Source organism: Alligator mississippiensis, chromosome 6 (genome assembly GCF_030867095.1).
Source record: "Alligator mississippiensis isolate rAllMis1 chromosome 6, rAllMis1, whole genome shotgun sequence".
NCBI lineage: Eukaryota > Metazoa > Chordata > Crocodylia > Alligatoridae > Alligator > Alligator mississippiensis.
This window is the reverse complement of record NC_081829.1, coordinates 31,347,761-31,362,080: the sequence shown is the minus strand read 5'-3', so window position 1 is coordinate 31,362,080 and position 14,320 is coordinate 31,347,761. Positions and strand designations below refer to the sequence as shown.

At 43.5% G+C, this 14,320-nt stretch overlaps 1 protein-coding gene across 2 annotated transcripts in view; it reads left to right on the top strand.

Annotated features, from left to right (window-relative positions):
* The window catches only part of POLR3A (RNA polymerase III subunit A), a 58,066-nt gene that overhangs the window by 22,376 nt on the left and 21,370 nt on the right, over window positions 1–14,320 (top strand). For both annotated transcript variants that reach the window (XM_059729763.1, XM_006269641.4), the window contains 5 exons: window positions 4,327–4,438; window positions 6,243–6,361; window positions 7,138–7,275; window positions 12,783–12,953; window positions 13,711–13,824. In XM_059729763.1, the coding sequence (XP_059585746.1) occupies window positions 4,327–4,438; window positions 6,243–6,361; window positions 7,138–7,275; window positions 12,783–12,953; window positions 13,711–13,824 (654 nt within the window). The remainder of the gene's footprint in view (window positions 1–4,326; window positions 4,439–6,242; window positions 6,362–7,137; window positions 7,276–12,782; window positions 12,954–13,710; window positions 13,825–14,320) is intronic.

The following is a 14,320-nucleotide window of genomic DNA, read 5'->3' as shown; positions in this document are numbered from 1 at the left end:
TACATGTTAGATATTAGGCTTGTGCAAATAGGGAAGTATTCAATTCAGATTCGGATTCGGCCGATTCGGAGGATAGTGATTCAATTCAGATCACTGTCCCAAATCAATTCAGCTGAATCAGCTTCGGAAGATTCAGCGCCAATTCAGAGAGATTTGCAGATTTGGCCATAGACTATAGTGGGGAATCACTGACATACCTATAACTTTGACATTTTTTGGCTGATTCAGATAAAAATTGCAGGGACGGTAGCCCCTTCTGAGGGTATGAAGCCCTTTCAAGGAGATAAGTGCAGGGGTTTCTAGGAAACTGTACCTCAAACTGCTGAAAGCTAAACTCGTGTCGTGTGTATGTTAAGGCACAGTGAGGTGAAAACTGCAGGCATATTAGGCCCTGCTGAGGCCTTGAAGCCTGCCAGGTTTCAAGGAAATAGGTGCAGGGGTTTCTGGGAAACTGCACCTTAGGCTGCTGACAAGCAAAACTTATGACACGGGTGATTCTGTGTGTGTTGAGGTGCACCCTTACTGGTGCTGGGGCCTCTACACCACACGGTATTGTGCCCCAATGAGGCTGCGTCCTCCTCCCCTACAGCCTCCGATCCACCACTTTAAATAACAACAGGTAAGCACTACAGTGCACTTCAGCACAGTAGCATTAGCATCTCAGGGAGCCAAACTGTCACAGAGCCTTTCTTTCCTTTCCTGCAGGAGCAGCTTCTCCAGCAGCTGCCAGAGAACTCTCCCTGCCAGCCCTGAGAGTAAAGATGTACCTAGGGCCCTGCCTCCTTCCAGTCAGCTGACCGGGGACAGGTGGTAGGAGTGTTGGTCTAAGGATATGGCACTGGCAGACTAAGTTATTTGGGTCAATCTGGTATCTTTAGTAGACCAACTGAATAGTTAGAGAAATATATCTTAGCAAGTTTTCAGGTTGAAAAACCCTCCATCAGGCTGAGGAAGCACCTGCAGTTGGAGTGTGTGTGTGTGCTATTCTTTGATGGAAGGGGAATAGTAAACTAGCCAGAGGCTGGCATGCAATGCAGGTAAAAAAGCTGATCAGTGAAAATTGAAATGGAGGTGTCAGAGGGTGAGGGACAGGCTGGGGTGGAGGGAGAAAGGGGATGTAGCAGGCAAAAGTGGAGAGATACCTGGGGCGTCAGATGCCCAGCAGGTTGTAGTGTGTCAGAATTCCAATTTCTATATTGAGCCCATGAGTTTCTGTACTTAGGAGGCTGAAGTGAAGCTCATAGGCCCAGCTGTGAAAAGTGGTTTGTAAATTCAAACAAGCACTGAACCTTGCTAACCTCATCACCAGCAGCCAACTTCTTACATCTCAAAACACAGAACCTGCCAATATATCTCCAGTACCCCCACAAACTGCACACTAGAATATATCAAAGACAAGAATACCCAACTACCTGTGGGGGCACATTTCTCACCAAAAAACCCACTCTGTCTCCAGTCTCTCAGGCCTGATCCTGAAAGGGAATTTACAAACCACTTTTCACAGCTGGGCCTATGAACTTCACTTCAGCCTCCTAGGTACTGAAACTCATGGTCCCCTGGTTCCCCAGGTCCCCTGCGCTTGGGTCCCCTGGTTCCAGATCCAGCTCCTCCTCTGGCAGTGGGAGGCTTATGCTGGGAGATGAACTTGGGGTGGAGGAGACTGTCATTCTGCTGCTGGTGCCTATTTCTGGTGTTAGGGGAAGTGGTGCAGGTTCAGGGACAAGTACTGTTCCAACCTCCTTGCTTCCACTGACAGCAGAAGACTCATGGCTGCCAGGAAAGAGGATGCATCTATGTTTGGGTGGGGGACTTGCAGCTCTAGCTCTCCCCCTACCCCCTCTAGCCTCTCTCCCTCTGCTGGGAGACAGAAGACCTGGCACCTACCTTTCCAGCACACTTCGTATTAGTCTTTCCTGTGCTGGAAAATGTATCTGTGTGTATAATTTAACTAATAATATATATCATCATCTTCTTCTCTGTATGACTGTGTCTGCTTTCTGTGTTGTGTTTACTGTTGTGTGTGCATCTAAAATCATATCTCATCATCTTCTATGACTGTCTGACTTCTTCTGTGTTGTGTTCTGTTTATTAATATCTGACTTCTATGATGTGTGTGTGTGTGTGTGAGTGTGTGTAATGTATGTGCTTCCCTGCACAGTGATGGATCACACTGCCAGAGAAAACACAGCTTTCTTTTTAAAAAGCATTGGAAGAAAAAACGAACCAAGAACAAATATAACTTGGAAAAAAATGGATTGGATAGGGATAAGTAGAGGGATTCTAGTTAGTAAGCTATATCCAATCCTTTTCAAGAACAGAAAGTAGCAGGAGACTGACTAGGTAGGAAGCCAAGCCAGTCCCATACCTTTCAAATGCTGTTGCTCAGGCAGAAACAGCTCACAAAAGGCACAGAAAGCCTGCTATTTCTACGTCCCTCCCCCAGAGCACTGTGATTGAAAGAGGACTCAGGGAGAGATCACAATCACTGGCCAGCTAGAGATGTCAGTCTTCCCACCCCCTGCTTCCCCTCCCTCTTCTCAGTTTCTGTTCCCCTGAAAGACTGCCTTCCAAATCTTTTCTGAATTGATTTTGATGCTCCAAATAGATTCGGAGGGGGGTTTTTTTTCTTCTCCGAATTCAGTTTGGATTTGGTGATTCAGCCTCTGAATTGAATTGCAGACTGAAGCTTTGCACAGCCCTTGATATGCATATTTGCTTAACTGCAAAAAATAGTATTGATCCCAATTTGCCTATTGCGTGCATTATAACAGATTTGAGTTATCTCCATATCAATAACATGCATAAATTGCTTAAATGTGTAGTGTTTTTCAGTCCTGTTTGCCTCTTTGTAGCATAATTTTTACTCCAGTTAGCTGCCTGAGAGAAGGTGAAGGGAAGAAGCTTTCAAAGGCTGCTACTGGAAAACTAGAAAATGATGGCAGTTAGTGTTTGCAGCTGGTATCTCCCTTGGTTTGTAAGGCTTTTAATAGCAGCTGCCATAGGGGGACTATTGGAATCTTTAAAAATGCTGAGAGATGGTCAGTTTTGGAGCTGCTAATTCAACAGCACTGACAGCATTCTGTATTTAAGGACCATTGCTTAAAGCGCTGTCAATACTGTGGTATTGCAAGCCCCAAACTACTATTTCCTGTCATTTTCAGACCTTCTAACTGTCATGATGGGGACTGATGTTAGAAGTAGTTAAAATGGTTAAAAATAGATTGCACCCAACAAAGTGGATCAGCTGGTCTGGGTGTGTGCTGGCATAGCCAATCTTAATAAGTTACTGGGATACTTGTCACAAAAAAACATTAATTTGTCACACTTCTCAAAGTTGAGTGGAATGGTAAGATCTCGTCTTAGTAAAAGTTCACCATCTGTATCAAATACTCCTGTAGAATACATAAAAGTGCACTTCAACGTATTAACAGTAACAATAATACAACGTATGGTCAAAATATATATTGTGATGTGATACTTTCTTTTTTTTTTTTTTTTTAATTTAACTACATAGGTCTGTTTGTGGAACTTCAAAAATATTTTTTATGGTCATATTTCCCAGTCATCAGTGGGTCTTGCATTCTGTTGTCTCTGTTACCTAAATTCTATTGTATTACCTCAAACCCAAGATGAGGTTTTTCCTCGTTCAACAGGTGGCAGAGGGCAAGATGCAGAAGAGCAAGGGGCAGGGGTCAGATCATTTGACTCTCTCACGGCCTGCCCTCTTGCCACTGCTTACCTCCCTGCTACTCCTTTCCCAACTTGCAGCAGTGATGGGAGTATGAATTGTAAGATTATCCTCTAGTTTGTTATAGACATGGAAGACCAATAACTGTATCAATTTTCCATGTCTAGGATCTAATTATTGGGGAGGTTGTATTAAATTTAAAGTTGTCTTGGGCTCAGATAAATACCATACTACCTTTTTATAAAGTCATAGTTGTTTTATTCATAGACTCAGTCAAAGGAAACAGTGCTGGAAGGGGCTTTGACATGTCCTTCATTGCATTTCCCTGTCCCAAGGCTAGGTGTTTGTAGACTATTTATTGTCATATAGGTTACTGACACATGTGAAGTGGGGAGGGGGGGGGGGGGGACGGGACACACAATGCTTTACTGGAAGAGGAAGCACAGTAGTTTGACCTGGCTCCCCGGTGTTTGTATAGCTCGGACGCTTCAATGGACCATTTTGGTGCCTTTATATAATAGCTTAGTTAGTTTTAAGGTCCCACCCTATCCTGCCTTCTCCCTGAGTACTTGTGAAGCTTTTGGTCATAGCATACTGTATTTCTGTATTTATTAAATGTATAAATTCTCTGATCCTAGGCTTTAATTCTTAAAGAGCTCTCTGTTATCAGAGACCACGCTGGCAGTGCCTGTCTCAGAGAATTGGACAAGAGTAACAGTCCCCTTATCATGGCTCTCTGTGGTTCTAAAGGTAAGATTAGTTAAGATCTGAAATACAGTGAAGCTGCTGCCTACATCAGTGCTCTTTAAAATCAGTGGTCAGCACAAGTGAAATGACTACTTGTTACCCCACCCCTCAAACTATGCAGTTGTGTAAAAAGGTTTATAGTATGCTGCAGTAAAAAGATAAGTTAGTCAACTTAAACATATGTAGCTAACACTAAGCACAAGACTTAATGTAACCATTCATGTTTAGATTTTTGCTACCATAAGATAAGACTTTCCTTCCAGCTTTGCTGCCTTTGAGATGTTTACAGAAATACACCATGAAAAAGATCTTATAGTATCAACAGGATCAAGTAACCTATGGAAAAAAAAATGGCAATAAATAAATAAAATCCCTTTTTAAAGAAGTCCAACTGAAGTCCATATGTCCCCATATCAAGCTGTTGTGGTAATCCATCTTCCTAGTCATTACTGTTCTGCAAGATCAGTTGGATAAAATTATTCTTCTCTTTCGCACACCATCTGGATCCATTTCTGAATCTGCTAACAAAGTGTAGTAATTCATCATTGGGTGAGTTGTATTCTATTTAGATCTGTAAAAGACTTTGAGATCTTGACAAGAAAGATGTAGCAGGTATGGGTTTGTTTGTTTTTTCTGGCTGTCTCTTCAGGATGAAATAATCAAAGAAAACTGTTGAGGTAATGACTCTTAGTGCCCTGTGGTTTAAGGCAGTTTGTATTGTACTTGTCACCAGCAAAATATTACAATTTCAGTGGTAAACAAAACAAATTGCACTTATAGAACTAGATCACAATCTGTACAATAATGAATAATGCAAGGCCGGCTAACCTAAGATGTGTAATCAAGGAAGAAAATAGTATCACAGAAAAACATAATAATAGAAGGTACTTGAATTGTATGGATAATAGGGATGTGCAGAACCAGGCCATATTCGATTCGGATTCGGCACGAATCCGGGACAGTGATTTGATTTGTTGATTCGAATCACTGTCCCTGACTTGATTCGGCTGAATCCAAATCTGAAGAGTTGATGATTTGGGCATAGACGCAGTTTATTTTTCACCTCCAGGTACCAGGCACAGCTTGCAAACACTGTGAAGGTGGGGCAGATGGAGTGTCCCACAGGAGTGCGGAGCGGCCCCCCGCATGCTCGGTGGTGTATCCAGAAGTGGATCAGAAGTACTTCTGGTCCACTTCTGGGTCCACCATGAGCACGCAGGGGACGTGCCCGCCCCCCCCCCCCCGACTCAGGAGGCACCAGTCGCCAAGCCAGGGCAGTGTGGAGGCTCCTTCCTTGGCCGTATGCTCCCCAATGGACCCAGAAGTGGACCAGAAGTGTTTCTGGTCCACTTCCAGGTCTGCTGCCGAGCGTGCTGGGGAGCCCCCTGCGCTCCTGTGGGACACTCCATGTGCCCCAGCATCGCAGCATTCACAAGCTGCCTGGTACCTTTAGGTATGTAGAAAAAATGTTTAAAGCTATGTCTATATCTGAATCGCCAAATCTTTCCTATTCGATTCGGAGAGATTAAAGGGTCGCCTGATTCCATTCGGATTTGGAGTTTCAGCCACCAAATCGGACTGAATCTCTCCACTGAATCGAATCGGGGACCGAAGCTTCACACAACCCTAATGGATAACTGGCTTGTGTGTGGTGTGTGATTGAATGGAACAAGTAACAGAACTGTTCAGTTAACTGATGCCCATTTAAAAGAAGAAGAAAAAAGATGCTGAGGGAAGTGGTGTGGTCTGTTTCTGTTTTGAATATGCAATGCATATTGTTGATTGGGTTGTTTGTTTTACCTTAAAGGTTCCTTTATTAATATATCCCAGATGATTGCCTGTGTAGGGCAGCAGGCTATCAGTGGGTCACGAGTCCCTGATGGATTTGAAAATCGGTCTCTACCTCACTTTGAGAAGCATTCCAAGGTGAGTAGCCTTGCATTCACTAAAATTACAATGAAATCTATGTAGTGGAAATTAGCTCAATTGAGTTGCCACTGGAGTCTTTCACCAATATGCTTCTAAAAAGACCACTTCTAAGAATAAATAATCAGATAAAACATTTTATATACAATTTTGTGCCTGGACTAGTTTTTGAAGAAGCTTCATTAACCTGAACTTTAACAACTCAGGTTTTTATTTGTTTTCTGTGAAATACAATATCTCTAAATGGTCCTTTCACTGAAATACTTGTATAGTAAAATAAATCTGGGAATAAGAATATTCATCATTCTTATTACTTAAGACAATTCATTCATCCATTCAACTTTTTTACAAAATGGCTTTTTACAAAGTGGAACATTGCTGTAAGGTTTCTTAACTATCCTGTGCAGTAGTGTATTTCAAGAATTCTAGTGCATGTGAAAGATGCCCAAGCCCAGAACTACGGCAGTTAACCATGCTGTTGCTTCCTTGCCACCAAAATTCAGGACTTTTGGGAATCCAGTTTTCTCGCATCTAATTTTCACCAGCTGCTTTTGGTTTAAAAGGTACAGGCTGTAGCAAAGAAACTACTGTATTTGCTTGCATATACTTAGCCAAATGAGTGTTCTTACTGTCCTTCAACTGTGTTGCAGATTGGAATGTACACAGAGTGCTCATGGACTTAATATTGGTTATATACAATAAATGTCTTTGTGTCATGGATGTATAAAAATGCACCCTGTCTCAAGTTTTATTTTTTCTCTCTCACTTCTCTATAGCTTCCAGCAGCAAAAGGTTTTGTTGCCAATAGTTTCTATTCTGGGCTGACTCCTACAGAGTTTTTCTTCCACACCATGGCTGGTCGGGAAGGTCTTGTTGATACAGCTGTAAAAACAGCCGAAACTGGATATATGCAGGTAACTGACAATTATGTAGGCATGGATACAGTCTCCTAACTAGGGGGATTATGATTGTCAGTTATACCTTGAAGTAAAATGACATATTTATCTAATGTTTGGTGTGTGAAAGTACAATAATGGAGGCTTCTAACCTGGGCTTTTTACTAAATGGTAGTTACCGTATCATGCTAATACACTTTTTTTTTTATTTATCGGCGGAGTATGTCTGAGAATCCTTGCTCATAAGAGTCCTGATCTAATTGAGTGCCTCTTTTAAAGTGGTGCATGCCCAGAAATTCTGTTGAAACCAGTGGAGATCTGAGGGTGTGGAACATTGATCCAGTATGGTAACTAACTTAGCTATTAGTTCAGTAAGAAACAAAGAAGATGTTAGTGGTACTGTAAACCTGGTTCTGACATTTAATTGAATGACCATTACTTAGCTAGATGAAAATGTAACTTTGTTACAAGTCCTCCTCAGAGGATTCAAGTTGTGAGAACTTGGCTTTTTACCCTGAAATGTACTATCTTTTGGCTGTGTATATCCAGGGAGCAGACCAGGAAAGCCAAGGCTGCAACTGAACTCCAACTAGCTTTGAGCATCAAGGACAATAAAAAGTCCTTTTTCAGATATGTGGGGAGCCAGAGGAAAAGCAGGGGCAACGTTGGACCCCTGCTGAACTAGATGGGGCAACTGACACCCAGGAAAAAGCCAACCTATTAAATAGGTACTTTGCGTCAGTCTTTCATCAGTCCCATAGGACGCCCATGCCCGCTACGGGACAGGGAAGTCCAGATGAGGGTGATCCCCTGCCCTCCATTGATGCTGACTTCGTGAAGGAACATCTTGAGAAGCTGGATACCTTCAAGTCAGCCGGCCCTGACAATCTTCACCCCAGGGTACTCAAGGAGCTGGCGAGCATCATAGCCCAGCCTCTAGCGTGGATCTTTGAAAACTCTTGGCGCTCTGGTGTAGTGCCCGAAGACTGGAAGAAGGCCAGTGTGGTGCCTGTCTTCAAGAAAGGGAAGAAAGTGGATCCGGCTAACTATAGGCCCATTAGCCTGACTTCTATCCCGGGGAAGATCTTAGAAAAGTTTATCAAAGAGGCCATCCTTAATGGACTGGCCGACGCCAACATCTTAAGGGATAGCCAGCACGGGTTTGTTGCGGGTAGGTCTTGCTTGACCAATCTCATTTCCTTCTACGACCAGGTGACCTATCACCTGGACAAGGGAGAAGAGATTGATGTCATATATCTTGACTTCAAAAAAGCCTTCGATCTGGTTTCCCATGATCGCCTCTTGGAGAAACTGGCCAATTGTCGCCTTGGGTCCTCCACGATCCACTGGCTGGAAAACTGTCTCCGGGTTCGGATCCAGAGGGTAGTAATTGATGGAAGTCACTCATCGTGGTGTCCTGTGACCAGTGGGGTCCCCCAGGGCTCTGTCCTTGGACCCATACTGTTCAACATCTTCATTAATGATGTGGACACTGGAGTCAGAAACGGACTGGCCAAGTTCACTGATGACACCAAACTTTGGGGAAAAGCATCCACACCAGAAGACAGGCGGGTGATCCAGGCTGACCTGGACAGGCTCAGCAAGTGGGCGGACGAGAATCTGATGGTATTCAACGCCAATTTAAATGCAAGGTTCTCTACCTTGGGAAGAAAAACCTGCAGCATCCTTATAGGCTCAGCACTGCTATGTTGGCTAGCACTGTGAAAGAAAGAGACTTGGGGGTCATCATTGACCACAAGATGAACATGAGCCTGCAGTGCGATGCTGCTGCTAGTAAAGCGACCAAAACGCTGGCTTGCATCCATAGATGCTTCTCAAGCAAATCCCAGGACGTCATTCTCCCCTTGTACTCGGCCTTAGTGAGGCAGCAGCTAGAGCACTGCATCCAGTTTTGGGCTCCACAATTCAAAAAGGACGTGGAGAAGCTTGAGAGAGTCCAGAGAAGAGCCACGTGCATGATCAGAGGTCAGGGAAGCAGACCCTACGATGACAGGCTGAGAGCCCTGGGGCTCTTTAGCCTGGAAAAGCGCAGGCTCAGGGGTGATCTGATGGCCACCTATAAGTTTATCAGGGGTGACCATCAGTATCTGGGGGAACGTTTGTTCACCAGAGCGCCCCAAGGGATGACGACTAGGTCGAATGGTCATAAACTACTACAAGACCGTTTCAGGCTGGACATAAGGAAGAATTTCTTTACTGTCCGAGCCCCCAAGGTCTGGAACAGCCTGCCGCCGGAGGTGGTTCAAGCGTCTTCATTGAACACCTTCAAGATGAAACTGGATGCTTATCTTGCTGGGATCCTATGACCGCAGCTGACTTCCTGCCCTTTGGGCAGGGGGCTGGACTTAATGATCTTCCGAGGTCCCTTCCAGCCCTAATGTCTATAAAATCTATGAAATATCCCTGGTTCACTCCTGTGGTATGTCAGCCAAGGTAGCAGCTGTCACATAACACAAACTTTTCTGGAACAAACTAGTTTGCTCTACTCCCATGAACAGCCTAGCCTCATTTATCTCCATGAAACTACTCAAGTTAGGCATGCAGTATTTGGACTCTTACTCAGAATTGGTTTTTCCCTGCCCCCAGAAAAAGCCAAAATTAAATCTACTTCCTTAAATAAAAAGGAATTCCACTAGTAACATAAATGGGAGCAGTGTTATGGACTGGTCTTTACGCTGATGAAACTGACAGGTTAAAATCCATAAGCTAGCATGCAATTCTTAATGGGAGGGGATTCTTCCATATGTTTTGTATGATGCGACTCCTCCAAAAAAATTGTGCATCAGTGACTTGAAATGTAGTTACTTATTATAAAAGATAATGAGGCATTTAATGTTGCTGCTCTCGTCTTTTTTCTCCCCGTCTCCTTGAAAGACTTGTGCAAATGCCTATAAGATGCACCAAGTAAGGAAGTTGCATTTTTCCTTTTATCTTTCAGGAAATATAAAATTCAGTCGGAATCAAAATTTAACACTCAGAGGCTCTTCCCTAAAACTCTTTTTAAGTGTTAGACTCCTTCTTATACCTTCCACATTTCTTTTCCTCTGGTAGCAAGGTTCTGTGGTTCTTGGCATAGTGTCTATTCCTCCTAATATTATCGAGTGCTGGTCAGGGCCGTCCCTAGTGGGGTGCGAATTGGAGCAGCTGCCTCAGGCCCCGCACTTCAGGGGGCCCCGCAGAGCTGGACTTGCTTCATGTCCAGCTGCTCGCCACCTCCCCTACTGCCATAGGCTGATTTGCCTTGGGCCCTGCACCCTGCTACAGTTGTCTCTGATGCTAGTACATCACAAAAAGAAGAAAAATAATGTGGTGTCTAGGAACAAACCACGTAAGTCCCAGTGGAATTCCCTTTACAGAGGTCTTGAAGGATCAGACCCATAAATTGTGACATATAAAGTAATTCAGGGCACTTTCATGGAACACTTGATGGGGATTTTGGACTAAATTACCTAGTTTCTATTTTCTGTGACTTAAAAATTTGTGATCTACCGGGTTTTGAAATAGGAGTAGTCTGCAAGTGTTGCAAAGTGTTGACCATTTCTTTGCATTTATTTGGAATTCCAGGTGTTCTTACTTCATAGGATCATACTCTGTCTTAAATCTTGCAGTTAGATAAGAAAAATAGCAGGAAACATCAATTCAAGTCATGCTATGGCCTGCATAGATGTATTTTAGAGTCTGTAATACAGTGATTCATTTCTTAAAATAATATTTTTGCATTTTTTCTCATTCCAAAATATGAACTACAGGGTCTGTCTTTCAAGTAGAATGGACCTAAGTACTAATGTTTTTTAATATCTACAAGTGAAGGTAGTATAATTACCCAAGTGTGGTGTGCCAATAAAAAATGTTGCTTCTAACTTGGAATTACTAAACTAATGCTAATTGTCACAGCGGGGTCCTCGTAGAGGGCCGTGATCTCCTTGAGGCCCTCTCACCGTGCTACTTCGGCCCGAGGGCACCCTCCATTCTCGCCCGCCACGTCTTGATGGAACTCTCGTCTTGCCCACTCTGGGCCTCCCCTGCCGGTGAGGTTCCGCTCAAGGACTCTCTAGCGGGCCTCCGGTCCTATGGGCCAACCGCACGGGCACCCTCTCTGACCCTGGCTCACCGCGCTGCTACTCCGTCTTCTCGGGGCAACCGCAGCGCCCTGCCTCAGTCTGAGGGGTGTTACCGCACTAGCCTACGGCCAGGCTCGCTATGCCCGTCTCGGGCTCCTCAATATGGCCCCTCTAGGGCTCCTCAGTAATGGCGCTCCCCCCTCTTTGGGGTTCGCCGTGCCCACACTGGGCTACTCAATAATACCGCCCCTTTCCTGGGGCCGGGGTCTATGTTCCCCCACACGCAATCCAGGGTCTAGGTCCCCGTCCGCAACCTATGGGTTGCGCCCGCGACCCACTGGCCGCGCTCCTCGCCGCCAGTTGCTCACGCACTGGCGTGCGAGCTGCGCCTTCCCTGGCGCTATGAAAATAATGCGCTCTCTTGGCGCTAGGGCACCCCACACTCTCTGGGGTCCCTGTGATTGAGGCCTCCTCCAACCCCTACAGCCTCACCCAAGCCTCCGGGTGTAATAGCACAAACACAAAGCAAAACCACAAGCCCCTAGGCTGTAACATAACCACAAGCCGCATGGCTAAACTCTAGTGCCCATCCTCTCAGGGCTATCATGAGCTGTACTTGCACGTCCTGCTCCTTTCCACATCCTCACTCCCAGAGCTCCTGCCTCCCAGGCTGCTGGCAGAGAACTGCCAGGCTGGCTTCGGCCCTGGGCTTTATAAGGGCCAGGCCCTGCCCCCTACAGGCAGCTGGCTCCCCTTAGTTGCTCCGGCAACCCACAGCTGTGCTAAATTAGCTCTGCCAGGGCTCTCTCCCTGGCAGTTTCTCCTCTCTAGGAGCAGGCACTAAGGTGCCCTGCGACACTAATGAAGTTACTCCCAAACAACCTTGAATCTAACTCCATAAATTATTAGACTATTGTTTAAAAAAGCAAATTTGGGAGTAAGGTAACTTAGTCGTGACTGTGCATGTTTTCTTTTCCCTCCCCACAACAAGGGAATGATAAGGCTCACTTATGCATTTTAAGAAAAAGGTCAGAAATCATCAAAACTGCTTTAAAAAACGTATGTAATTTGAAAAGACTGTAAAACTTGTTTTGATTTATCTAAATGCTGCATCAAGTTCTAAAGGTGGTAGCTCTTCATTTCTGCATTTAAAAAGATGAGAGGTGGCAGAGGAGAAGCGTGCAAACTTTTACTTCTTTGATCTTTTTCTTATCATTCCTGTGTTTGGTGTCTTGTCATTGCCTTCTCTCCCCCTCCCCCCCCCCCCCCCCCCCAAAAAAAAAAGTATAGAATTAAATATTGCGGGTTGTGTGTGAACTACGCAGATCAGGTTACTTGCTTCTCGCTCTTACCCAATTATTTCCTCGGTCCACGTTTGTATAGGTTTTTTGTTATGCAAATGTATGGCTATTCCCAGGAAGCATCTTCCTTTCCTTTTCTTAGAGGCGGCTGGTGAAATCACTTGAAGATCTTTGCTCTCAATATGACCTGACTGTTAGAAGTTCTACTGGTGACATTGTTCAATTCATTTACGGAGGAGATGGTTTAGATCCAGCAGCCATGGAAGGGAAGGATGAACCCTTGGAGTTCAAACGGGTTCTGGACAATATCAGAGTAAGCTTTAATATTTAGGTTTTTTAGCTTTTAGTGATATGGAGCAGTGCTTGAGCATCCAGGAGAAAAAAATCAATATGATAAATCACTTTAAGGATTTCTTTAAAAGTTTGTTTTAATTATTTGCTGGATCAGAGTCTATTAATGTACCTGTATCTGTAAGAGGCCTGTCTAATTATTTTGATTTAAATATGAGCAACTAGACCAATGTATCAACTATTAAGGATATTTTGGGTATTTAAAAAAGGTTAGACATCCTCTTATGGTTTGATCCAAAGCTCATTAAAGTCGGTACTTAACTCTTATTCAGATTAATTGGGCGTTGGATTGGATACTTTCAGCATAAATTATTTGATACAATAACTTATTGGGACTACTGGATTTCTTAACTCTCAAGACCTGTCTAGGTGGGCATAGCATGTCATTTTGTGTCATGTTTAAATAAAAGTGTAGTTAATATCTCTTCATTGTTGCAGTATTCATATGTTTTATTCTTGGCTAAGACAAAGGATTGTTTTTCATGGGAAAAGACTTTCAGACTTCAGTGGCTGAGACATGGTGATTTGTGTAACCAGAAATGCATGGCATGGTAAATTTCCAGTTACATAAATCTATAATGCTCTTCAGCCAAGCATTGTACATCTTTCTAATCCACTTAGTTTATAGAACTCAAGAAGAATAAAGGTATTTCTAAACTATTGAATGCCCTTGTGTATCTGTATGTGTAGAAGTAAAACTTGTGTTGTTTTTGCTTAAGGCAGTTTATCCATGTCAGAGTGAACCAGCTCTTAGTAAAAATGAATTGGTATTAACTGCCGAGTCCATCATGAAAAAGAATGAATTCCTCTGCTGCCAAGACAGTTTTTTACAGGTAATGTCTTCATCTTTCTCTGCTTACTACATCATTAGTAAATCCCCCTCTCAGGAATTTGGAATAATAAAACTTTCTTAGGATTGATCCAGAGCTCTTTATTAATTTTTTAAGAGGGCCATTTGCAGCAGCAGCTTCTATACTAATCTGTCTTGTAAGATATTTTTTGATACCTTGTTCATGAGTGTTTAACCCCAGCAATTCGATGCAAATCATTTACTACTTTTGTGTTCCTCTATGAATTTTATAATTGAAAAAATATTTAAAGAAAAGAGGGAATGTCTCTGAGCAGGGGCTGAGACACTTGCATCTCATGTCTTGGAATGTATTAGACATAATTTTGACTCTCTGCAAAATGAATTTATAGTAATTATCTACGTTGGAAGGATATCGGGGATAGCATAGTACTAATGTATACAAATCATTCATTGTGCTGCCTGGAACAAATTTGTACATGGTTTCCAGTAAAGCATTATGACACATTAGTGTAATAAAG